Raw genomic sequence first — 27,333 nt, forward strand, 5'->3', positions numbered from 1 at the left:
ATTGTGCTCAAACACCCATACCAGTGTCTGAGTGGGTGTGTGTATTAACAAGAACTTCCCTTTTTTCTTTTTTTCCCTCATCCACCATAATATAAATTAAAGTTTAAGTTGGCCACAATAAATAGTTTGTTTGGCCTGCCAGATTGGATTTGGTTAACTTTTCCATCAAGTCATCTACGCCATTCCCTCTTTTGTTTTATACTGCATTTGTCTGACATTGGCTTCCTAGCCAGAATTGTATAGTCGTGACTGTCTCATTGTGGTCTAGATCTATCATTAAATATTGTTGGTTCATAATACCCCAGTAAAAATACTTCCTGGAGTTTATCGCTAAAGCTTTACAACATATACTATTGTCCACCTCCATAGCTGAGTAGTCAGCATGGCTGACTGCCATGCGAAGGATCAGGATTGACTCCCAGTACTGCAGTGATTTTTCCGTGGCAGGAGGGCTGGAATGGGGTGCACTTAACCTTGTGATGCCAGTTGATGAGCTGCTTGATTGAGAAGTAGCAGTTTCAGCTCACAAAAACTGACAGTGGCCGGGAGAGCAGTGCACTGACTCCACACTCCTCCGTACAACATCCAGTGACACTACTGGCTGATGATGACACAGCAGTTGGTCACTACCAGTGGGCCAACAGGGCTTGTGGACGTTTCTTTCATTTCCTAGTGATTAATTTCCCATTGTCATCAGGTATCTCGTCCAACTTGGACATACAATCTCCTTGTATGGTACTGCCATCAGTTATTTGTTCCTGTGTTACTATAAGCTCCAAGCATTCCCAAACCTTAGTGGTGGATAGTTTTCTGTATCTTCATTTTTGGAGTTTACATTTGAAGTTGCACTTACTACTACTTTCATCGGAAGTGAAATTATTGTATCTATACTCTCTTTGTGCATCTGAGGTCTGGGGTTGCTATGGCAGCCAGTGTGTAAATTCGGTGGACAGGTATAGGCCTCAGACGTCTGGTGACAACCCCGAGAGTCTCACGTAAAGTGATGTCTATGTGTTTGGAGTGGCAAGACACCTTCCATACTGATGCCACATGTTCTGCAGCTATATTGCTGATGATTAAAGTACATAAGGCTGCACTTCCTGTTTTGAGTCAGGCAGTTTACATATAATACTGTTTCTTATTTATATTTTTCCTTTGAGCTCAGAGTAGTGTTTTTTTCTTAAATGACAGTGCGCGATCTAGCTTGACTCTAAGTATTTTGTGTTGGTGCAGTGCCCCTCCATTTATTTCCAGTTGTCTTGTGGCTTCCAGTTTTTCCTAGATTAGGTCATAGACGATTTTCCTCATAATAGTTTCCCAAGGTTTCCAAAGCCTCTGTCAATTTTCTTTCAACCTCTCCAAAAGTTCTTCCTTAAGCAGTAATGATGGTATCGTCTGCTTTTTATTTCCATCTGACGTGGCTGGTCATTTGTGTACATATACATTTTTAAAAAAAGGGGGGGGGGGCAGCAGCAGTTATTAAATTCCTTTCAAAACTGTTTTCAGTGTGTGTTGTCAGGTTTAGTATTTGACTAAAACACAGTTTCTCTGATCTAAAACTAGCTTCTTCAGTAATAAGTTTTGTGTCAATTTTGGCTGCTATTCTAGACAGAATCATTATTGCAAATAGTTTATATAAGTGGCAGGTTAAGGAAATGGGATGGAAAACGTTTGGCTCGGACGGCTCTTTGTCAAGCTTTAGTAATCCAACTATTTGTGCTTTTCTCCGAAGTTTGCAAATCAGAAATGTTTCCAAATATCTGTTCATCGTCCTCACAAGTCATTTGTTAGTTTTTGTGCCGTGTACCCACTGTTCACCTACAGGAAATGGCAAACCCTCAGACACTGAATCATCAAGGGTTTGCACATGTACAAGGCATTGCCTCGCCAGACTGTGTGGATCACGAAAAGGACGGCAGATGGCAGGACAAGCACCACCAGAGGTCCTCTGTGCCAGGGACCTATTTCATCCGTCGTGTGTGGAACTCGATCGGCACGAACTGCTTCACTACCCAGCTAACATGTCAGCAGTTTGCTCCATCGCAGCTCTGGGCCAATTTGTGCTTCGGATCTTAACAGCCCGTCAGTCAGAGCTTGGTTGGAAGCCACCACGGTGGGACCTAAGACTTTTCAGTGATATCTCTTGGCCAACTACACCGAACACTTAACCCCTGTCATTAGGGATTATCAGTGGCACAGTCTTTATGTCTCACTATGTTTATTTACTGCGTGTTCCAGGTGTAAGCTGTTAATGTCTGAAAAATTGTATTATTTTTTTATTGATGAAGGTCTTACTTTGTTATTAAATCTCTATACTTTGTTTATAATAAACCCTTGCCCTTATTTACCTGTGTCATGTTAATTCTTATCAAGTATCTTCTCGTGGGAGGCACAGCATTTTGGACTAAACCGTTTTATTTTTTTCAGTTCGTATGTTATCAAGGCCTGCAGATTTAGTTGTAGCACTGCTGTTCCCAGTTCGTTAGGTGAGAATGGGGTTTCTCGAGTTTCATTATGAAAATTATTTGGGTTTTGGAAGATAAAATCAATTTTGGGTGGTTTGTAAATTGACATAGTAGTACATGACAGTAGCTCAATTGTTAAAATTTCAATGTTGTTTTTGTCCATGGTGCTTGTTGCCTCAATCTCTGTATCTGGTCTTAAAAAAGATAGCGCTACCATAGTGCTTATTATGGCATTCTAATTCCGCATTCATCCCAGCAATTTTTGTTCTTTGTTCATTTATCCACCTGTCTCTCTTCTTATGCTAAAATGACCATAAATGTTGTTTCCACTTGTGTGATAGTAGTAGTTCTTTTCTGTCTTGACAATCCAGTATTGAATGAAGTCATGATAATTTCAGTCTTGAAAAGAACCAATTGTATGTGTTTGCCAACTTTCTCTGATACTTAACTGATGTTTCATAGGAGTGGAAGGTTTAGCCACTGATTCTGGTTCAACATTTCCAGGATATGTCAGATTGTGTTCCGTAAACAACAGTCACTTGTGAAGGCTTCTTTGATGTACTATATTCATGAGGAATATTGAGTATGTGGTCCCCTTAATATTTAACAGATGGGAAATAAAAGCTCTTGTTAAGCAGCTTATGTTGCCCCAATCTTCTTTTTAGTGGAGACTAATTTCTGCTGGCATTCTTCAGGACTGTATTCTGGGTCCACTCACGTTTATGATATATGTAAATGACCTTCTATCTAACACTGATAGAGCAGAAATAGTGCTCTTCGCTGATGGTGCAAGGGTCATTATAAGCCCAACAGAAGTGCAATAACCAAAAACCAATGAATGAAATATTCACAGGTATTCTTGAATAATTCTCGGCAATTGGTCTACCACATAACTTAGAAAAAACAGAGTCCATTGTTTTCTGTATTGGACAGGATAGATCATGAATCATAACAGTGTAGCAATGGGGAATGAAAATGTGTAGAATTAGTTGTTTGAAATTCCTGGGTGCCCCTACTGACCAGAACTTGAATTGTAAATTATATATTATAGATATCAAACACCTGATTCCAGCAACATTTGTAAATGCGGGTCTCTATGATAGAAGCATTACAAAATTAAGAGAATTTGCATACTGGTGTTTGTATATGTCATATGGAATAATTTTCTGGAGCAGTTCCACTCATACTCATAAATACAAAGTATTCATTGCACAGAAACATCCTGTAAATATCTGTTGCCAATCCTCAAACTTCATAAAGGCAACTCTTAGTCATACTAACAACCACCACATAGTACATATAACCTCCTACAAACTTTACTGTGAGGAATCAGGTACAATTTGAAAACAGGCAGAATAATAACACTAAGAATAAAAATAACCCCCGCTGTCCACAACTTAAGGTTACTCTTGCACAGAAAGTAGCAAATTAAGTAGCCATAAAAATGTTTAAGTGTGTGTCTCATGAATTGAAGGAGCTGTTAGATAATGAAAGTTTTAAAACAAATTGAAATCATTTCTGCTTGACAACTCCTTGTGTCCCATACATTAATTTTGGAGTAGGTAGTATGTATGTGGTTGAGTTAGATTTATCAAATTTTTGGGGGGGCTTAAGCTTATAAGAAAAAATCCAGTTATATGAATGGCTAGCATGCAGTACTGTTTTCACAGAGAAAATATGTATCTTTTTCTAAATTTACTGACACATTCCACATCATGATTCACAAATATAGTGCTCAAAAACTAAACTAAGCTCACCAAACCAAACATCAGCAGTTAGTGCCCAACCTTGGCTAATATGTCGTGTGGCTACAACAACTGCGTAAAATCTAAATAGTACCACCTTAATAAATACATCTCTTGATAGATGATGCTTTAGTAACTGCCTACAGTTCTGTTGTATTTATTTGTAGAATGTTCTGTACATGAAGGAGTTCATGTCTGCATAAATGAAGATCTTGACAGTTATAAAGCACTTGTTCACCAGTTTGCTGATTACTTAACTACCACTAGCTATTGACACCCCCAGGTCACTGTCCAAAAGCCTTTTCTACATATGTACCAAACACTTATTATTATTATTATTATTATTGTTGTTGTTAACCATTTGTGTTATTCTGATCATAATATATTGAAGAAAGTTAAGACTTTTTTATCCCATACTGTGAATCGTTAATAGTAAGTTATTAGTCTCATGGAATTCATTTCTACATCATTTTTTCAGGTAAAGGGAGCACTTAGCATGCATGTATGATGAAAATTTCAACACTTATAAAGTACACAAAATGAAATACTAATTATATTAGTGTAATGTTAATAAAGCTTTGTCATAAAGAATTTTTTATGTAATAAGTCTAATACCCAACACAAATTATCAATTGACCCTGCATAATTCTTCTATCAAACTTAAGCTTTTTGCTGGAGAATGTCCTGTTGCATTAATTTTGTTTGACTTAACTTCATTCAAGTAGAAAGTTGCCATATATTCCATGCAAACCTTCATAGATGGTTCCAAGAATCAGTCGTCATGCGGTAAAATCTAAAAATATTCTTACGTTTGCCATATGTTGCTCCCGTAGCGACCCCGGTAAAATTTGACTCTTAACATTTCACAAAGAAGTCTCTAGGTAACCATTCTTTACACACTGCATCCTTATATATAACAAGAAACATTAATATTAGGTAAGTCAAAAGTTTTTTTATTCCAGTCTTTGATCATAATATTAAGTCGTTCGATGATATACAGTACCTGGATCACAGTTTGCATTAGCGACTATACTGCAGCTTGTGAAAATATAAGGTAAGTCAAAGGTGCAAACATTTTGTAGTAATTTGTGTGATATGTATGTAAGTATTCCTGCTTCATTTTTCTAATTCATAATGTTTTATTCTGTAGGCACTTCTGAAGCCGTATGTGGACACTCTGTACACAGCCACTGTTACAGAAACAACAACAGCACATCAGCAATATCTTTGTCTGTTAGCTTTAACCATTAAGAATTTTCTCTGTTATGAATCATCTGCTAGGTAAATGTATTATCATTCTAAACTCGTACCGTATATGTATCATTAATCAAATTTTGTTATCTGATATTTGTATGTAATCACAATTTTTGTAAAATATACATTTACTCTGTATATGAATAGGCTGGACATTTTGCCACCTACTATTAGAGAACAATTGCCGAGTGCAATGGCTTGGCCTGAAACTGCAGTTCCTGATGTTTCTTTTTCCAACATAAATCAAGTAAGTTTTCAGACAGCTTAATTCCTTTTAAAACAAAGTGTACAGATATTGCCAGATAGTGAAATACTTTTGTAATTATTTAGTTTGGCCATACAAAATTAGTTTTCCCTAATTCGAATTGTGTAAAAGGACATGGTCAGTTTTCATCCCCAATCTGAGCTTATGCTTCCCCCCTGATGACCTAATCAATGTGATGTTAAACCTTACTCTCACTATTAAAGTATTATGTCATGGTCAGATGAATTTCTTGTTTAAACCCAATGTTTCATATCCTTCTGTGTATAACTCTTCAAGAAGGATTATAGCTTTTTCAAAGATCCGATGCATTCCCTGGCTCACTACAAACAGAGGTGTGGTGTTACGTATTTTGAAAACTCAAATGCAATTGGCCTTTGTCTGGTGGTATTGTCTGCTACTGCTACCATCCCATGGCAGGAGACTTGTACACATTTTCTACAGCATTGGAATCGAGATACTGTGTTTCACATACCCCTCCTACAGATGGCAGTTATTGCTGAAACAGCTGTTTTTTTTTTTTTAATGCAAGTTGAACTGGACTATTAAAACCAATCAAAATAACCACTTTTTGGTTTTTTTATTCCTATAATTTCCTATATTAAACATAGAAATGGAACAAAGATTGAAAAATTTTGACTTCCTCAGTTTTAAGATACATAGGATCAAAATATTAAATTAAATAGGCAGATGAAAGAAAAAATAGTTCATCCACCATTTTCTGCTTTTCTTGAAAAGTGATAAGTGCTTGACTACTACAAAAAATTACCAGTATTCTCCTATTGATTCTAATTTTTTGAAACTCTGGTCAAAAATAATGTTGTAATTGGGGGTCATACCACTATTTGGACTTTATGAACAGTCAGTGCTGAAGAATGGAAACTGAGGTTGAAGAACTGTATCTTTCGTTTAATTTGTCCATTCTTAAAGGCTCCATGAAGGTAAAGACATGTTGTGTAGACACAGCAGCTGATGAGTTGCTTTATATTTTTATTGCGAACTATTAATGGACTGTTAAGTTTAAGTTTTGTTCTTGTAGTGTGAAAAATTCATTGTGGCTTCTCCCGTTTTTTAACCTCTTAAAGCAAATGGAGCATTGTAATTCATTGATACTGCACTTCATAAAAACTTCCAGACAAAGGATGGAGCCATCCTGTAATACAATTGATGTCCGAAGACGACAGTGAGAAATTGCCATATAGACCAGATGAGACATGTGTTGCACACTGCATGTATACACGTACCATCTAATGGGCCACACAACATGGTAACAGGTACATTATTGTCTCAGCAGTTATTATGCCATGAATTTGTTGCTCGTTTCTGTTGGCATTTTTATTAAAATAGCACTGATCACTATTCCCATTTTCTATAATAACTCAGTATTCCAAAGCAATGCAAATTTTACAAATAAAAATTACTCATTCTTTAAAAAAGGTTTATTTAGAAATAAAAAACTTTGACACTGCTGCAATGACTAATTGATATTTCTTTCTTCTTTTCCTGTTTATTAATAAAAATAAAAACATCAGTTATAATGATAGCAGACAAATACCAAAAAATATCCATTATTCAGAACTAAAAAACTAGTATTGGTTTTAACTAATCAGTTTTTCCCATTGCTACCTCATCCTTCCAATTACAATTATTGGGGTGTTTAATAATCTCTATGGCCTCTCTGTGTACTCTTTCATAGTGTCTGCTTGTGGCTACCAGTACTTGAGATGAGTCAAACTGAATCCAATAGTCCTGTGATTGTAAAGCATATCTGCAACAGCTGATTTATCAGTTTCTCCCTTTCTACAGTTGCTCTCGCGTTTTCTTGTGTCTTTATATTCATTTTTTTTACTATTTTATAGTTGTACCCACATGAGCATTTACACAGTATCCTTAATGCCTCCATTCTCCAGGGGTTTGAGAGTATCCTTGGCAGATTTAGTGTTACTGTCTCTCCCAGGTGGGTTTGTAGATTACCTGATATTTCATTTCATCAAGATCTTTTCTATTCCTTCAGTAAAATCCTTTATGAATCACAGGAAAACATAGTATTTTGCAGATGCCAGTACATCGCTATTTTCTTTTTGTGACTCTCTTCATGCTTCTTTAAACTCAACAGGCAAATATCCCTTCTTTAGCAATGTATTGGTGAGATATTTCAGTTCAAATATGTTTCTCATTTTATTCGCTAATATTTTTATAACAGTTCATTTTTGTTGTGTATAGTGATTTGAATTCCAGCACAAATAATGGTCTGTGTGCTTGGGTTTTCAGTATACTATGTGGCCAAAACTACAACCTTCTTTCTTGGAGATTGGCACATCAAGTAATTTGCTGTTTACCACCTCTTCTGTAGTGAACTGGATCTTTCAGTAGATATCAGTGAGATGTTCATGAAAATGATTCAGTTCCTCTCAGCCCTGTGCCCACAACACAAACGTATCATCTGTGTAATGAAACTATATATTTGATTTATTATTGACAGTTCCTCATGCGTGTTCTTTGAATTTATCCTTAAAGAAATTTTCTATCACCAGGCTTAAGGGGCTCACCATAGCCACGCCATCCATTTGTTGATAAAGCTCATTCTTGCCTTTGAAGTAAATGTCAATGGACAATATTTAAAGAGTTCTGCAGTATTGGCAGGAAAAATCCGATATAGCTGTTCCAACAAGTCATTAAGTGGAACCATGGTAAACAGCGATACATTAAAACTGAATAATATCTCTTTCAGCTGCACCACTATGCTATGTAATTTACTCTGTTCAAAATCACCTAAGAACTTCGTTGGTGGATTCCTTACTCAGCTTCCTGTATGTGTACTGGTTTAACAAGTCTGTAACCTTACTGCGGTAGAGGGTGACAGTCACAAATACTTTGCATTACGCTTGTCGTTGGAGAGAATGATAGTACTGTTATCCTGATTCAGGCATTTTATTGTGTTCCTCTCACCCACAATTTCATTATTTTTAGAAGGCTTCTGGCATACCAATATTCGTACGACTTCTATACACATTTCTTCTGCTGCTATTACATTACAAGTGCCTGCTTACAATTTTCGCGGTGGGCGTAACTTGCGGACTAACAGCAAAATTTCTGTCTTTGGAAAGCGCAGATCAATTATCGAATAATGAACTTTTGGTTGTAAATTCTCAAATTTCTTCTGCTGCCTTCTGGACATTGTCACCATGGGCTTCCCCATAGTATTATGCAACAATCTTTGTTTCATCCCAGTCACCACAATGCAATTTCTCACTGATACTCATATGAAGAGTTACTAATTTACAGTTTGAACTTGCCAGATCCTGGCGGGTCTGTTGAATGTGCTCATGTCATAAAGCCGCATCTGTTGGTTTGAAAATCCGCTGTGCATTGACTGAGCTGAATATATGATTTCTGTTCAGAAACTTTGGAATATCAATGATTGCCCTGGAACAAGACATAAATGTGAGGGAGCACAAAAGCTGTGCTCTCATCTTTCAGAGTCTTTCCAGGCGTCACTCATCTCTTGACACATCCTCCTTATAGAATTGTCTAATTGTAAAATGTAATCTTTCTCAGCTGGAAATATTGCACCTATTAAAATATGTGAGGATATTATGCTGTCAAATGAATCCCTTGCTGAAGCCCCACATTTCGTCCCTCTTGTGGAGGGCATCTTCAAGGAGTATCATAGCTTTTTCAGAGATCCAGTGCACACAATAGCTGACTACTAACTGAAGTAAAATTACATTTCTGTGTGCTCCTGTGCAGAGGCATGACACCACATCTTTTAAAAACCCAATTGCATTTGGTCATTGTCCAGTGCAAATAGTCTTCAGCACCAGAATCCAGATACCGTTTACTTTCACACCCTCCTCCTTTTGATTAATGAGGTGTTGAAACAGCTGAATCAGGATTTTTCCTGACACTGTTGAAGAACTCTGTAAATATTGTCTCTTGACCATATACTTCAAATGGAATGATGAATTTTACATACAAGTGGATGGCATGGCTCTGGGGAGCCCCTTAGGCCTGGTGATAGCAAACATCTCTATGGAAAAACAGGCATTAAGTAACATTTTCATGAACATCTCAGTGAGTTTAATCTGAAGATTCAGTTCACTGTGGAGGAGGAAGTAGATGGCAAATTACATTTCCTTGATGTGCTAGTCTTCAAGAAAAAAAGATTATAGCTCCAGCCACACAGTGTATTGAAAACCCATGCACATGGACGATTACCTACACCGAAATTCTAGTCGTCATTCATGACAAGAACAAGATGTTACAAAATGTTAGCAGATAGAGCAGGGAACATCTATGAACCAGAGCAGCTCGAAACAGAATTCAGAATCTCATCCATTGCTTAAGAAAGATATTCATATGCCTAGATAAAGAGTATTAAGAAAGCAACAAAAATAAAACAGCAATGTACAGGCATCTGTGAAATTCTACGATTTAACGCCATTCATAAAAGACAATGCTGACCACATGGGAAAGATCTTTATGAAATGGAATATTATTGGGAGGATTCTACTAAAAGAATGGTTGAAATAAGCTATTGCAGAACCTCCTTTACAGCTAGGAGACTGCCACATTTGATTTGACAAGACTCACATACTGAAAGCCATGAGCAGATATTTTGGAAGGCTATACTTAGAGGCCACAGAGATTACTAAACACCCCAATAATTTTAGTTGGTGGTAGGAGGGTATGAAACTACATGGTATCAGGGTACTGATGTTGAAGTAGTTGTGTATCGCTCTTCCACCATAGGGTGATAGCAACGGTAGATGGGAGCAACTGACAATAGCCAATTACATTTGAGTTTTCAAAATATGTGATGTCAAACCTCTGCATGGGAGCGTGTGGACACAGAATTTTACTTCAGTTATTAGCAAGCCGAGGTGTGCACCCGATCTTCAAAAAAGCTGTAACCCTCCTTGAATACGTTCGATAAGAAATTCCTCTATGGCATAATAGCCTGGAATATTTTAATAAGTGTGACATTTCCAGCTGTTTACATTTTTTGTCTACTCTGCCTGAGACAATCAAAAATTGAAATGGTTTTCCATTCTTCTTAAACATCCTAGTTTTAAGGTTAGTGTTTATTTATCTGGAAATTTAAAACATTCTTATGGTGAGTAATTACTATTAGTTACTTTGTTTCATATTTCATGTAGTGGTTTTCAGCCCAGATAATGGTTTGATGTTAGGTCTCTACAGTACTCTTATCCTTTACAAGCTTCTTCACTGCTGCCTAACTACTATAATCTATATTCATTTGGACCTGCTTACTGCAGTCTAACCTCTGTCTCCCTCTACAAGTTTTACTCATCCCCCTCCATCCCTTGCCTGGTCACCCCCTCCCTCCCTACACACACACACACACACACACACACACACACACACACACACACACACACACACACACACACACACACACAGGTACACGTATAAACATACATGTATATTCTCTCTCTCTCTCTCTCTCTCTCTGTAACACACACAAATGCACACACTAGTCATCATAAGTTATTTTACTTCCCAAGTTTGAAGATCTATCTTTTAGTGATTCATTTTTTATGTTGTTGTTGTTGTGGTCTTCAGTCCTGAGACTGGTTTGATGCAGCTCTCCATGCTACTCTATCCTGTGCAAGCTTCTTCATCTCCCAGTACCTACTGCAACCTACATCCTTCTGAATCTGCTTAGTGTATTGATCTCTTGGTCTCCCTCTACGATTTTTACCCTCCACACTGCCCTCCAATGCTAAATTTGTGATCCCTTGATGCCTCAAAACATGTCCTACCAACCGATCCCTTCTTCTAGTCAAGTTGTGCCACAAACTTCTCTTCCCCCCAATCCTATTCAATACCTCCTCATTAGTTACGTGATCATCCCACCTTATCTTCAGCATTCTTCTGTAGCACCACATTTCGAAAGCTTCTATTCTCTTCTTGTCCAAACTGGTTATCGTCCATGTTTCACTTCCATACATGGCTACACTCCATACAAATACTTTCAGAAATGACTTCCTGACACTTAATCTATACTCGATGTTAACAATTTTCTCTTCTTCAGAAATGATTTCCTTGCCATTGCCAGTCTACATTTTATATCCTCTCTACTTCGACCATCATCAGTTATTTTACTCCATAAATAGCAAAACTCTACTACTTTAAGTGTCTCATTTCCTAATCTAATCCCCTCAGCATCACCCGATTTAATTTGACTACATTCCATTATCCTCGTTTTGCTTTTGTTGATGTTCATCTTATATCCTCCTTTCAAGACACTGTCCATTCCGTTCAACTGCTCTTCCAAGTCCTTTGCTGTCTCTGACAGAATTACAATTTCATCGGCGAACCTCAAAGTTTTTACTTCTTCTCCATGAATTTTAATACCTACTCCGAATTTTTCTTTTGTTTCCTTTACTGATTGCTCAATATACAGATTGAATAACATCGGGGAGAGGCTACAACCCTGTCTCACTCCTTTCCCAACCACTGCTTCCCTTTCATGCCCCTCGACTCTTATAACTGCCATCTGGTTTCTGTACAAATTGTAAATAGCCTTTCGCTCCCTGTATTTTACCCCTGCCACCTTCAGAATTTGAAAGAGAGTATTCCAGTTAACGTTGTCAAAAGCTTTCTCTAAGTCTACAAATGCTAGAAACGTAGGTTTGCCTTTTCTTAATCTTTCTTCTAAGATAAGTTGTAAGGTTAGTATTGCCTCACGTGTTCCAACATTTTTACGGAATCCAAACTGATCTTCCCCGAGGTCCGCTTCTACCAGTTTTTCCATTCGTCTGTAAAGAATTCGCGTTAGTATTTTGCAGCTGTGACTTATTAAACTGATAGTTCGGTAATTTTCACATCTGTCAACACCTGCTTTCTTTGGTATTGGAATTATTATATACTTCTTGAAGTCTGTGGGTATTTCGCCTGTCTTGTACATCTTGCACACCAGATGGTAGAGTTCTGTCATGACTGGCTCTCCCAAGGCCATCAGTAGTTCTAATGGAATGTTGTCTACTCCCGGGGTCTTGTTTCGATTCAGGTCTTTCAGTGCTCTGTCAAACTCTTCACGCAGTATCTTATCTCGCATTTCATCTTCATCTACATCCTCTTCCATTTCCATAATACTGTCCTCAAGTACATCGCCCTTGTATAAACTCTCTATATACTCCTTCCACCTTTCTGCCTTCCCTTCTTTGCTTAGAACTGGGTTGCCATCTGGGCTCTTGATATTCATACAAGTGGTTCTCTTCTCTCCAAAGCTCTCTTTAATTTTCCTGTAGGCAGTATCTATCTTACCACTAGTGAGACAAGCCTCTACATCCTTACATTTGTCCTCTAGCCATCCCTGCTTAGCCATTTTGCACTTTCTGTCGATCTCATTTTTGAGACGTTTGTATTCCCTTTTGCCTGCTTCATTTACTGCATTTTTATATTTTCTCCTGTCATCAATTAGATTCAATATTTCTTCTGTTACCCAAGGATTTCTATTAGCCCTCGTCTTTTTACCTACTTGATCCTCTGCTGCCTTCACTACTTCTTCCCTCAAAGCTACCCATTCTTCTTCTACTGTATTTCTTTCCCCCATTCCTGTCAATTGTTCCCTTATGCTCTCCCTGAAACTCTGTACAACCTCTAGTTCTTTCAGTTTATCCAGGTCCCATCTCCTTAAATTACCACCTTTTTGCAGTTTCTTCAGTTTTAATCTGCAGTTCATAACCAATAGATTGTGGTCAGAATCCACATCTGCCCCTGGAAATGTCTTACAATTTAAAACCTGGTTCCTAAATCTCTGTCTTACCATTATATAATCTATCTGATACCTATTAGTATCTCCAGGATTCTTCCAGGTATATAACCTTGTTTTATGATTCTTGAACCAAGTGTTAGCTATGATTAAGTTATGCTCTGTGCAAAATTCTACAAGGTGGCTTCCTCTTTCATTTCTTCCCCCCAATCCATATTCATCTACTATGTTTCCTTCTCTCCCTTTTCCTACTGACGAATTCCAGTCACCCATGACTATTAAATTTTCGTCTCCCTTCTCTACCTGAATAATTTCTTTTATCTCGTCATACATTTCATCAATTTCTTCATCATCTGCAGAGCTAGTTGGCATATAAACTTGTACTACTGTAGTAGGCATGGGCTTTGTGTCTATCTTGGCCACAATAATGCGTTCACTATGCTGTTTGTAGTAGCTAACCCGCACTCCTATTTTTTTATTCATTATTAAACCTACTCCTGCATTACCCCTATTTGATTTTGTATTTATAACCCTGTATTCACCTGACCAAAAGTCTTGTTCCTCCTGCCACCGAACTTCACTAATTCCCACTATATCTAAGTTCAACCTATCCATTTCCCTTTTTAAATTTTCTAACCTACCTGCCCGATTAAGGGATCTGACATTCCACGCTCCGATCCGTAGAATGCCAGTCTTCTTTCTCCTGATAACGACATCCTCTTGAGCAGTCCCCGCCCGGAGATCCGAATGGGGGACTATTTTACCTCCGGAATATTTTACCCAAGAGGAAGCCATCATCATTTAATCATACAGTAAAGCTGCATGTCCTCGGGTAAAATTACGGCTGTAGTTTCCCCTTGCTTTCAGCCGTTCGCAGTACCAGCACAGCAAGGCCGTTTTGGTTAATGTTACAAGGCCAGATCAGTCAATCATCCAGACTGTTGCCCCTGCAACTACTGAAAAGGCTGCTGCCCCTCTTCAGGAACCACATGTTTGTCTGGCCTCTCAACAGATACCCCTCCGTTGTGGTTGCACCTACGGTACGGCCATCTGTATCGCTGAGGCACGCACGCCTCCCCACCAACGGCAAGGTCCATGGTTCATGGGGGAAGATTTTTTATGTAACACTCCCTTATCCTTGTTTTATTTTTGGTTGATGATCATTTTATGATCACTTTTAGGAACGCTGTCCAATGTATTCAGTTGAACTTCCATTTTCTTTTATCATCTCTGACAAAATTACATTGTCATTACTAGGCTTTAAATCTTTTTTTTTTTTTTCTCCCGAACTTTATATCCTTTTCAGATTTCTCCTTGGTTTCCTTAACTCCTTGGCCTATGTAAAGATTTAGTTATAAGGTTACTAGGCTACAAACTTCTCTCAGTTTTTTGTCAACTACAGCCTCCCTTTCATTCCTTCAGCTGCTATTAACTTCTGCCTATAAAGATGTAGATAACCTTTCTCTCCCTGAATTTTATCCCTAATAACTTCAGAATTTCAGATAATGTATTCCAATTAAAATTATCGAATGCTTTTTCTGTGTGTGCAAATGCTATAAATGTAGGTTTTTCTTCAATCTGTCTTCTAAAGTAACTCATTGTTTGTAATTTTCACCTGAACCCAAACAGATCTTTATCACATTCTGGTTTTATCAGTTGTTCTATTCTTCAATACATAATTTATGTTAGTAATTTGCAACTATATCTTATTAAACATGATGGTTCCATAATACACTTGTCAGCACATCACTTCTTTGATATTGGTGTTGTTACATTTTTCTGGAAGACTGTCTTGTATATCATACATGCCATATGGAACAGTTTCATTATGGTATGTTCTCCCAAGGATTTTAATAATTCTGAGAGAATCTACTCCTATTGCCTCCTACTCCTATTAACCATTCACTATTCTGTCAAATGCTTTTCAAAATATTGCACCCTCATACCATATCCATTTACTTCCACTTCCCTTTCCATAGCATTATCACATTATCTTCACGATTCTTTCCTTTATATAAGGTAAAGCTTAAGTTGCACAGTCTGGCTCTAGATGGGCTATTAGACCTAACCGACCAGTGTGTCTTCCTCTGCCAGTGGCGTCATTGGATGCAATATGTGGTTACCACACAGCTCTCCTGGTCATTGTTAAGTTTGTTTACCTTGAAACCACTACTAATCGCTTGTGTAACTCTTCAGTTGGCCTCATGAGGCTGAGTACCATGCACCAGTCCTCCCACTAAGGAAAAGTCCTTGGGAGTACAGGGAATCAAACCTGGGTCCCCTACCTGGCAGTCACATGCAGCAACCACTCAGCAACAAAGGTGGACTTCACTTATATACACTTTTATATTCCTTCCACCTTTCAATCTTCCATTCTTTGCTCAGTCCTGACATGCCATTTGAGTTCTTGATGTTCATGCAGCTGCTTCCCTTTTCTCCATAGATGTCTTTAATTTTGATGTATGCTGCCTCTCTTTCCTGCAGTCATGCATGCTTCTACAGATTTCATTTCTCCACTAGCCATTTCTGTTGGCCTTTTTGTACTTTCTGTCTATCACATTTTTAGGCATTGTCTGTATTCCCTTTTTCTTGCATCATTTTTATGTTTTATCTTTAGATCAATTACATTTAGTATCTTATGTATTATCGTAGTATTCCTGCTGAGCTTTTTCTTTTTGGCTAGTTGTATATTTGCTGCATTTATTATTTTATCACTCCATTTATCTTCTTACATATTTTATTCACCTATTACTGTCAGTCATTGCCTAATACCTCCTTTGAAACTCTTAACAAGCTCTGGTTATTTCAACTTACACAGATTTCATCTGCTTATGGAAATGCCATGGAATGTAAAATCATCTTTATAAATCTCTGTTGTAAAGTTATTTAATCTATCTTATGTCTCCAGATTCCTTCCAGGTATACAACCTTCTTTCAGGATTCTTTAACAAAGTATCAACAATGTTTTCCTTACCTTCATTTTTGTATTATGTTGATTCCACCTCCTCATCACAGTTCAGAGGTGAAATCAATTTAAGGTTTTAGAAGAGGAGCAGCAGCCAGTTCTGTAGTTTCAGTTGGTCTTTAGTTGCTCTCTACATAAGTCTATCCTGTGCAAGCCCCTTCATCCCTGAACAACAGTTGCAATTTACATCTGTTCTGAAACTATTTACTGTCTTGCTTTGGTTTCCCTGTGCGATTCTTCCCTCTATTACCAAATTAACAATTCCGTGATTCCTCGTGTCCTATCAACTAATTCCTTCTTCAAGCCAAGAAGTGCCATAATTGTTTTTTTCCCTCAATTTGACCGAGTACCTCCTCTTTAGTTACTCGGTCTACTCTAATCTTAAACATTCTTGTGTTGCACCACATTTCAGAAGCTTCTATTCTCTTCTTGTCTGAACTGTTTATCGCCCACATTTCATTCCCATGCAAGGATACTCTCCAGACAAATACCTTTAGAAAAGGCTTCCTAACACTTAAACTTAACTTAGATGTTAACAAATTGCTCTTTTTCAGAAATACTTTTCTTCTATAGCCACTCTACATTTTACATCCTCTCTACTTCCGCCATAAACATTTAATTTGCTGCCCAAACAGCGAAACTCTTCTAATACTTTTAGTGTCTCACTTCCTAATCTAATTCCCGCAGTGTTGCCTAATTTAACTTGAATGTTGTCTTTAGAATGGGCGAGAAAACAAAAAAGGTGTGTTATGCTGTGTCATGTTAGGTCCATTTATAATGCAGGTAGGTTAGAAACCTGAAAAGATCAATGGATAGGTTGACATAATGGGGATTGGTGAAGTGGTGGGAAGTCAGGGATTTCTGGTTAGGTGAGTAGAGAGTTACTGGTTAAAAAATGAAGTGAATGTAATACAATAGCAGCAGAATCATAAACAAGGTGACAGGTATGCAAGTAATCTGATGTCAACAACATAATGAAAATATCACAACCAAGATAGACAAAAAGACACAACCCAACACAGTAGTATATGTGTGTAGTATAGTAGTAGTATAGAAATTTAACAATGAAAAATCCAGGATGGATTGTAAGAACATTGTGAAAAGGAAAGTTGCTGCTCATCATATAGCGTAGATGCTGAGTTGCAGATAGGCATGACAAAAAGACTGTCACAAATATAGCTTTCGGCCAGGAAAGCCTTTGTCAAAAAATTATAGACCACACACACACACACACACACACACACGTTCACACAAACACAACTCACACACACATGACTGCAGTCTCAGCCAACTGAGGCCACACTGCAAGCAACAGCACCAGTGTATGATGGGAGTGGCAACTGGGTGGGGGGTAAGGAGGAGGCTGGGGCAGGGAAGGGGAGGGATAGTAGGATAGGGGTGGCGTACAGTGACATGCTGTAGGGGAGCACGCATTGACAAGGTGGAAAGAGGGTAGGGCAGCTATGTGCAGTCGGGAGGTTAGACGGAGGGTTGGCGAGGGAGAGGGGGGGGGGGGTAGCAGAAAAGGAGAGAAGTTAAAAGTCTGGGTGTGATAGAGGAATGAAGTCTGTGTAGTGCTAGAATGTGAACAGAGAAAGGGGGGGCCGGATGGGAAACGACAATGAATAACGATGGTTGAGGCCAGGAGGGTTACAGGGAAAGTTCCCACCTGCGCAATTCAGAAAAGCTGGTGTTGGTGGGAAGGATCCATATGGCACAGGCTCCATATGGATGCCATATGGATCCTTCCCACCAACACCAGCTTTATGGAATTGTGCAGGTGGGAACTTCTGCTGCAGTATATCCTGTTCCCAAAACCCTCCTGGTCTCAACCTTCGTTAGTAACTGTCCTGTCCCCTCCAGCCCCTTCTCTGTTCACATTCCAGCACTATATGGACCTTATTCTTCCATCGCACCCAGTCCTTTTACTTCTCTCGTTTTCCGCTATCCCCCCCCCCCCCTCCTCTCTACTGCCCTCTAACCCCCCGACTGCACATAGCTGCCCTACCCTCTTTCCACCTTGTCCCTGTGTGCTCCGCTACAGCATGTCACTGTCCGCCACCCCTACCCTACTATCCCTCCCCACCCAGTTGCCATTCCCATCATGCACTGGTGCTGCTGCTTGCAGTGTGGCCTCAGTTGCCTGAGACTGCAGTCAGGTGTGCCTGAGTTGCATTTGCGTGAGTGTATGTGTGTGTTTTCACATTATAGAAATTTATTCATTCAATGTTCATTTTACAGTGATACAGGTTTTGTCAGCCTGACACAAGTAATATGTAGAAACATAGTAATATATACCCAAGTGTTTGATGAGGAAAGGACCAGTGACTGGACTCGTTAAAGGAACCATCCCGGCATTTAGGTTCAGTGAGTTAGATGATCACATAAAACATATAACAGGATGGCTGAAAACAACATGAGCCTCAGTCCTCCCAAGACCAATGTCTTAGTAAATTTTCTACCTCATTCAGGATGCATCTAGTGTTCTGTGCTCTTGGGACACACATTTGAAACAGTTTAGTTCGATAGGATTGGGAAATATTGTACATTGCCAATTATGTCTCTCAAAATAAATCACTGGATACACCACACACACATGCAGATGACTTTATGATGGTGGTTATGCTGCTACACCTCTGTTACATCTCCACCTGTGTCAGTATCCCCTCACGATAAATGAGATGTATTATGCTCTACAGGCTTTGGGTGAATGATTTTCCTGTAACAAGCATTTTATTGTGAATGTTTATTATAACGTGACAGAGGTTTCTTAGTTGTCAGTTTCTTTTTATTAACCTTTACTCTCAGCTCTCCAAGTAATATTTGTTTTAGAGATACGTTTTTGACTGCCTTTTTAAATAAATGCATTTTAGTTAGCTTTTTAATCTACTTGGGCATATTTCAAGTGGTTAATAAATTAACTTCATATGAAGTGTGGCTTACCTATATACTTTGAACTGTATGTTCCAGGTATTACTGAAGCCATGCATTAGCTATTCCTTTTACACCTATTACTTCTAATTTTATTAACAATATTTTGTGAGTCAACAGTGTCAAAAACCTTGGACAGGTTTGAAAATATGGTCATAAAACAGTCATCCCAGTCAAGAGCTTTAAATATCACTTTTAAGAACTCACTAAAGGCCACTACTGTACTTGTGCTACCTTTCATTAAGAAGTTTGTATTGGTAACTCATTAGTCTGTCTTTCATGATTGAGTGTATTATTTTCCTTTCATAATTAATTTGATTATTTTTGAGAATGATGAGAGTAGTTTAACTGACCCGTAGTTTTCAGTATTGTCTGCATTGTCTTTGTTTCGTAGGGGGCCCAACTTGATCATGCTTTAGTATTCCAGAAAAATACCTTACCTTTGTTAATGAAGTTTCTGTGCTGTCTGTGCATGAATTCAGAACAGAGATTGACAATTTGTATAGCCCTGCTGACTCCTCATTTTTTTTTTTTAAATTTTTGCATTGTCTTCACAACTCCATAATTTGTTGTAAGATACAATGTTGTTGTGCTGGCTGCATAGTCCATTATGGGTGCTACAGCTGTTTTAGGGAATATTTTTGGCAGCTTCTCTGCAATACCTAAAAAACTTTTTCATAATTTCTCTGTTAATGTAGATTTTCTATTAATCTAGTGCCACTATCTTTGATTTGTATGGTACTTTACAGGTCTTCCTTTTCCAGTTTCTTATTTTATGGCACCTGATTGTACTATCTTTTATTTTCTATATTATATATATTTTGTCTTTAAATGGATTTTTTGCAGCAAAAAGTACCATTATGTATGTCATTCTGTAACTGTGATGATTTATCCATTATGAATTAGTGCAGTGTTTTTTAAAGTCAAACAATGGAAAGTTTAGGTCGGAATATCGACAATATTATGAAAAGGATAGAGGATTGATACTTATCTTAAAGATGACACATTGAGCTCCAGAGAGGCACACAGAAAAGACTGTTACACATTTAGCTTTCAGTCATAACATTCTTCAGAGAAGAAAACGCGGATGCATTCACACAAGCTGGCATACCCCACACACAGATGCCCACCATCTATGGCAGCATGTGTGCATAAGGTGCACTTGCTTGTATGTGTGTGTGTGTGTGTGTGTGTGTGTGTGTGTGTGTGTGTGTGTGTGTCTGTTGCTGTGTGTGTTTCCTTTTCTGAAGAAGGCTATGGCCAAAAGCTAAACATATACCAGTGTGTTCTTCATGCCTGTCTGCAGCTCAACATGTTAACTTTACAGTGAGTAGCAATCTATACTTTTCAAAATATTATTGAGATCATTAATTGCCTCAGTTGACTGATTAGTATCCAGTTGCTGAAATGTCCAATTTTTGGAACTGTACCCTCAAACATTAGTTCGAAAAGTGTACAGAATTGAGAGAGTTTTGCATCTACATTGTTTTCTGTATATGCTTCATCCAAGGTTTAGTTTGCCAAAATCCTTGAAGTAGTATGTCATTCGTTGTTTAGAGATGTTTATGTTGTAGACGTGCAGTGGGGTTTTCCAAGACTGCCTTTAGCTTTATTATTTAGCAGTAGCGAATGCTGAGGCCTAACTCTTTTACCTATACCCTGCAAGTTTCTGTGCTGGTATCTGTAAGAACATAGTTTAAGGCTGATGAATAGTGTTTTTTGCCCTTGTAGCACTGCTTACCATTTGTACCACACCAAAAAATATTCAGAACGGTTTAAGTGGATAGATAAAAAATCTACTCACCAAGTGGTGGCAGAATACACACATAAAAGATTATTGTGACTGGCAAGCTTTTGGAGCCACTGGCTCCTTCTTCAGGCAGAAGGATTGAAGGGGAAGGAAGGTGGGTGAAGGAAAAGGACTGGAAAGGTCTAGAAAAGGGGTAGATTTTGGGAAAGTCACACAGAACTGCTGGTGAGGCGAGACGTACCATACGGGGTGAGATAGTAGGAAACGTATGGTATTTTATGCTTAATACTTCTGTTTATGTTCGCACCTCCACATAATATTGTTTTTATTTTATCCATGTCGTGTCTTGTAAACACCGCGGCCATTAATGATAGTTGGTGAATGACACAACCAGCCACAAATACACGGATGTTTTTATCAACAGTATGTCGTCTGCTCCACAATACATTGCAGTAGATGCAATTTGTTTTGTTGTGACCCCTATGGTTTTCTAGCTCTAGGTATATGTTCTTGATTTCCACACAGTACATATATATTGCAAATAAATTACTGTGTCACTCTCCATTCAAGAACATATACATTCAGCTAGAAAACCATATGGGCCACAACAAAACAAATCACCATCTCTTGGTCTGTATTGTGGAGCAGACAATGTGCTGTTGATCGAAGCATCTGTGCAATGAAAAATTTTAGCCATCTGAAGATGGGCATGTTAGCCTGAAACCGGTTATGAGATGTCAAGCTTTGTTAATTCAAATAATTTCAAAAGTTTTCCTATACTTTAGTAGAGAGCAAGTAAGAAGGCAGGTGCATGATGCATTTTGCACAATTCAATGGAGCATTTTGGAGCCATTTCTCTCTCTGTATCTGTTACTAGCCGCATGCTCAAGCCATTGCCTAAACTGGTAACTGCTAATGCTGAGGTCTGTGCCACATAAGGCACTACTGTTTGTGCTTCTGATGCTCCTTGGTTGTTGTTGTTGTTGTTGTTGTTGTGCTCTTCAGTCCTGAGACTGGTTTGATGCAGCTCTCCAGGCTACTCTATCCTGTGCAAGCTTCTTCATCTCAAAGTGCTTACTGCAACCGACATCCTTCTGAATCTGCTTAGTGTATTCATCTCTTGGTCTCCCTCTATGATTTTTACCCTCCACACTGCCATCCAGTACTAAATTGTTGATCCCTTGATGCCTCAGAACATGTCCTACCAACCGATCCTTTCTTCTAGTCAAGTTGTGCCACAAATTCCTGTTCTCCCCAGTTCTGTTCAGTACTACTCCATTAGTTACGTGATCTACCCATCTAATCTAAAGCATTTTTCTGTAGCACCACACTTCGAAAGCTTCTATTCTCTTCTTGCCTAAACTATTTATCATCCATATTTCATTTCCATACGTGGCTACACTCCATGCAAATACTTTCAAAACAGGCTTCCTGACACTTAAATCTATACTCGATGTTAACAAACTTCGCTTGTTCGGAAACACTTTCCTTGCCATTGCCAGTCTACATTTTATATCCTCTTTACTTTGACCATCGTCAGTTATTTTGATGCCCAAACAGCAAAACTCATCTACTACTTTAGGTGTCTCATTTCCTAACCTAATTCCCACAGCATCACCTGATTTAATTCGACTACATTCCATAATCCTCGTTTTGCTTTTGTTGATGTTCATTTTATATCCTCCTTTCAAGACACTGTCCATTTCTTTTAACTGCCCTTCCAAGTCCTTTGCTGTCTCTGACAGAATTACAATGTCATCGGCGAACCTCAAAGTTTTAATTTCTTCTCCATGGATTCTAATTCCTACTCCAAATTTTTCTTTTGTTTCTTTTACTGCTTGCTCAATATATAGATTGAATAACATCTGGGATAGGCTAGAACCCTGTCTCATTCACTTCCCAACCACTGCTTCCCTTTCATGTCCCTCAACTCGGCCACCTTCAGAGTTTGAAAGAGAGCATTCCAGTCAACAGTATCAAAAGCTTTCTCTAAGTCTACAAAAGCCAGAAATGTAGGTTTGCCTTTGCTTAATCTATCTTCTAAGATAAGTCGCATGGTCAGTATTGCCTCACGTGTTCCAACATTTCTACAGAACCCAAACTGATCTTCCCCAAGGTCGGCTTCTACCAATTTTCGATTCGTCTGTAAAGAATTCGTGTTAGTATTTTGCAGCCATGACTTATTAAACTCATAGTTTGGTAATTTTCACACCTGTAAACACCTGCTTTCTTTGGGATTGGAATTATTATATTGTCGCAGAAGAAGCCGAGTAGCACAGTTGCCATAGTGTAGTGATTATGATACTCAATTGTTGCATGGATGGTTGTGAGTTCAAAACTCACCTGAACTGAAACATTTTAAATTCTATATTTGGTTTGAGTACATTCTAGAAGTATCCACAAATGGCAAGAATCATTGTACTGGAATGTTCTGTAGCTGTATATATACCATATGTGTTCTGGCTGGTGGCAGTTTGCTCCGCGCTCTTGTATTGTAAGTGCTGAATGAACTTTCGTTAAGTGAAGTTGGTGTTCGTCATTCATCTAATTACACCTTCTTCTATGTGAGATTATTCTGGTGGATGCGCTGGGTATAGGAACTTGCGATACTGCACATTATCGATGACACAGTGGCTCCCATCAGGCCACGACAGAGCCGCCGTTTACATGGCGAAAAACCCGAGTTCAAGCCATATTCAACAGATCACAATCTACCGGATACAGAAGAAGAAGAAGAAGAAGAAGAGGAGGACACCTCGATGACAGCAACTGTATGCCACCACATGAGACAATCTACCGGGTTCTCTGGTGACGATGGCCAAGATCCAAACAGGTGGCTGAAGGTATATGAGCATATAGCCAAATTTAACAAATGGTATGACACAGTGTGTTTGGCTAACATATTTTTCTACGTGGAGGGCACTGCCAAGCAAGTGTATGAGAACAACGAGGAGAAGTTCACAAGCTGGGAAGTATTCCAGGTGGAACTGCGCAAGTATTTCGGCGACACACGACAGAAGTGCAAGACCGTAGATAAATTAAAGTGCAGGGCACGGCGTCCAGGAGAAACGACAGCATCCTACATTCAAGACGTCTTGGAGCTGTGTAAATAGTGGATCCTTGATTGAAGGAGGAAGATAAGGTTGCACATGTCATGAAGGGTGTTGCTGAGAACATGTATCAAGCCCTACTCCTGAAGGAGGTTTCGAGAGCAGACGACTCATAAAATGGTGCCAGTATATCGAGACAATGCATCTAAAAAGAATTACAGGCAAGAAGTTTGAACGGCTTCCAAATTTCGTATTGATGTCTGTGATGGAGGAAGAAACTAATTTCCCAAGTGTTCTTTGTCAGATAATGAGAGAGGAAGTTCAGAAGGCACTTGGATTGTACGGTGAGCAAAAAACCAAGACACTTCAAAAGGTTGTAAGGGAGGAAGTAAGACAGACATTGAACCCAGTCTCTTGTCCTTCATTTCCCTTCAAAACGGTAAAAAAAAGTGGAGACCCAGGCGAAGTTACGTTCCTACAATGCCGCATGAGGAACCTGCTTGGGCACCATGGAAGACTGACGTCTGGAGGACCCAGGATAACCAACCAGTATGTTTCCACTGCGGACGACCGGGACATGTGGTGCACTATTGTTGAGAAAGGCGGTGGATATTTGATGACGCCCGTGCCAGAAGACAGCAGCCCGATCTTAGCTGACGCCAACTCCGGGACAACTAAGATGAACAAGATGATGTGGGTGCAGGACGTCGTAGGTCACCATCCCCGCAACCTAGCCACTGGAGAGGACGCTCCCTGACATGCCGATCAAGGTCTCCATCGCCATTTAGAAGCTCCAGCCAATCACTTATACGCCGCAACCTGGAAAACTAAAGGGTACGACCTTCCTTGGAGATGAGGCCGCCGAAGAGAAAAATCCTCTGCCATCTATCACTACAAAAATGATAGGAAACTACGTCAGTATCCTCATGGATGGCTGACCTGCCCAAGCTCTTGTGGACTCTGGAGGATCATATTCAGTTATTTCGGAGAAGTACAATCGCCAGTTGCAGAAAACCGTATTTGTTGACAACAATACATCTCTGCTGAAGGTGGCTTATGGGAAATATGTAAACCCTAAAGGAAGATGTACCATTTATGTGGATATAAATTTCCATACACAACCCTTAGAATTCCTCGTCTTACAAGAGTGTAGTCATGACGTCATTCTCGGATGGGACTTTTTGAAAGCTTCTCAGGCAATTATAGATTGTGGTCGCTCGAAGATTATGCTAGACGAGATGAGATACTGTGGACAGGAAGATGCGCATCCGAGAGTGTGGAGACTGTGTGTGCTGGATGAAGTGATCATTCCTGCAGTAAGAGCTAGAAAGGTAGCTGTCATGTGTCATGCCATGCATCAACCCATGGGTCTTGTAGTGGAATGCAAGAGAAGCATACCACTGAAGAATAACTTGCTCATCCCAGCCTCTGCCATCTCATTTAAGAATGGATTCGGCGAATTGTGGATAGTTAACTGTCGCCGAGAACCGCAAATTCTTCCAATACGCATGTGCATAGCAAATGCTGAGCCGTTAATTGCAGAACATCTGAGTGTCATAGAAACCTCCCATGCTGAGTCTGTGGGCGAAATTAGTGCTACCACTATGAGACAAGATCTTCTAGCTTGACTATCGCCAGACCTCACTAAAAAAAACAACAGAAGCAGCTACTTGCCATTCTTCAAGAGTTCTTTGAATGCTTCAATCCACAGGCGAAGAGCAAATTAGACAACTTGTCGGTGAAGCACCGGGTTAGCACTGGAGACCATCAACCAATAAGCCAGAGAGCATACCGTGTGTCAGCAGCGGAACGTCGAATAATTCACGACGAGGTATAGAAAATGATGAAGAATGACATCATTCAGCCTTCACAAAGCCCATGGTCATCACCTGTGCTTCTCGTCAGGAAGAAGGATGGCAGTTGGCACTTTTTTGTTGATTACAGGAAGCTTAATAAGATAACTTAACAGGACGTTTACCCTCTTCCATGAATTGACGATACACAATGTTGACTGAAGGGGGCTAAGTTTTTCTCAACCATGAACATGTACTCAGTATACTGGCAAATCGAAGTAGGTAAGGCTGATCTTGAGAAAACTACATTCATTACCCCTGAGGGCCTGTATGAGTTTAAGGTAATGCCATTTGGTTTGTGTAATGCACCAGCAATTTTTGAATGAATGATGGATAATCCTGTAAGGCACCTGAAGTGGACGATGTGTCTTTGGTGTTTAGATGACATTATAGTCTTCTCAGACATTTGATAAACACGTAAAAAGACTGAGGGCCATTCTTAAGTGTCTCCAACAAGCCGGACTGAAACTTAATCGAAGAAAGTGTCTCTTTGGAGCAAAAGAAATCAAAATATCTGGGCACTGTTTGTCAAATGAAGGTGTGCGGCCAGACCCAGAAAAGGTGAGAGCTATAACGGAATTTCCTCCTGAAAGTATTAGAGATGTGAGAAGCTTCCTCGGCTTATGTTCTTATTACCATTATTTTATCAAAGACTTTTGTATCAAAGCCAGGCCACTCCAATAGTTGTTAAAAGCTGATGCTAAATTTATCTGGTGTGATGCTCAACAAGATTCTTTCAGTGTGCTGCGAAAAGCTGTGATGACTAATCCTGTACTTGGCCTGTATGATGAGAGAGCACCTACAGAACTACACACAGATGCCAGTGTATATGGGATCGGTGCTGTTCTGGTGCAGATTTTGGATGGAAAAGAGAGGGTTTATAGCCTATGGCTTGTAGGACACTTACAAAAGCTAAACTACTCAACTACAGAAAGACAATGTCTTGCTGTGATCTGGGCCATGTGCAAATTTTGACAGTATCTCTATGGAATGCCGTTCACAGTTGTTACAGACCATCATTCACTTTGTTTGTTGACAGGTCTTAAGGATTCAACAGGCCGACTCACCAGGTAGGCACTACGCCTTCAAGACTATGAGATTACCATAGTGTACAAAAGTTGAAGAAAACACCAAGATGCCGACTGTCTCTCAAGAAACCCTGTGCAAGACCATCAAGACTTTGATGAAGATAGTGACTGTCTCGCTGCACTCTAGGCTCTCTGCTGAGCAGAAGGAGGACGCCAAATTATCTCAAATTATGCTTGCCTTAAATCGGCCAGAGGATGTGAAAGGACAATTTAAGGTAGTTAATGGATT

General features: G+C 39.2%; 1 protein-coding gene across 3 annotated transcripts in view; it reads left to right on the forward strand.

Moving 5' to 3' along the window:
* The window catches only part of LOC126198548 (AP-5 complex subunit beta-1-like), a 153,104-nt gene that overhangs the window by 16,632 nt on the left and 109,139 nt on the right, over window positions 1–27,333 (forward strand). For all 3 annotated transcript variants that reach the window (XR_007540085.1, XM_049934969.1, XM_049934970.1), the window contains exons 5-6: window positions 5,361–5,491; window positions 5,612–5,711. Coding sequence is in view for 2 of the 3 variants with exons in the window: in XM_049934969.1 (XP_049790926.1) it covers window positions 5,361–5,491; window positions 5,612–5,711 (231 nt within the window). In the remaining variant the exon portion in view is untranslated. The remainder of the gene's footprint in view (window positions 1–5,360; window positions 5,492–5,611; window positions 5,712–27,333) is intronic.

Source organism: Schistocerca nitens, chromosome 8 (genome assembly GCF_023898315.1).
Source record: "Schistocerca nitens isolate TAMUIC-IGC-003100 chromosome 8, iqSchNite1.1, whole genome shotgun sequence".
Taxonomy (NCBI): Eukaryota; Metazoa; Arthropoda; class Insecta; order Orthoptera; family Acrididae; genus Schistocerca; species Schistocerca nitens.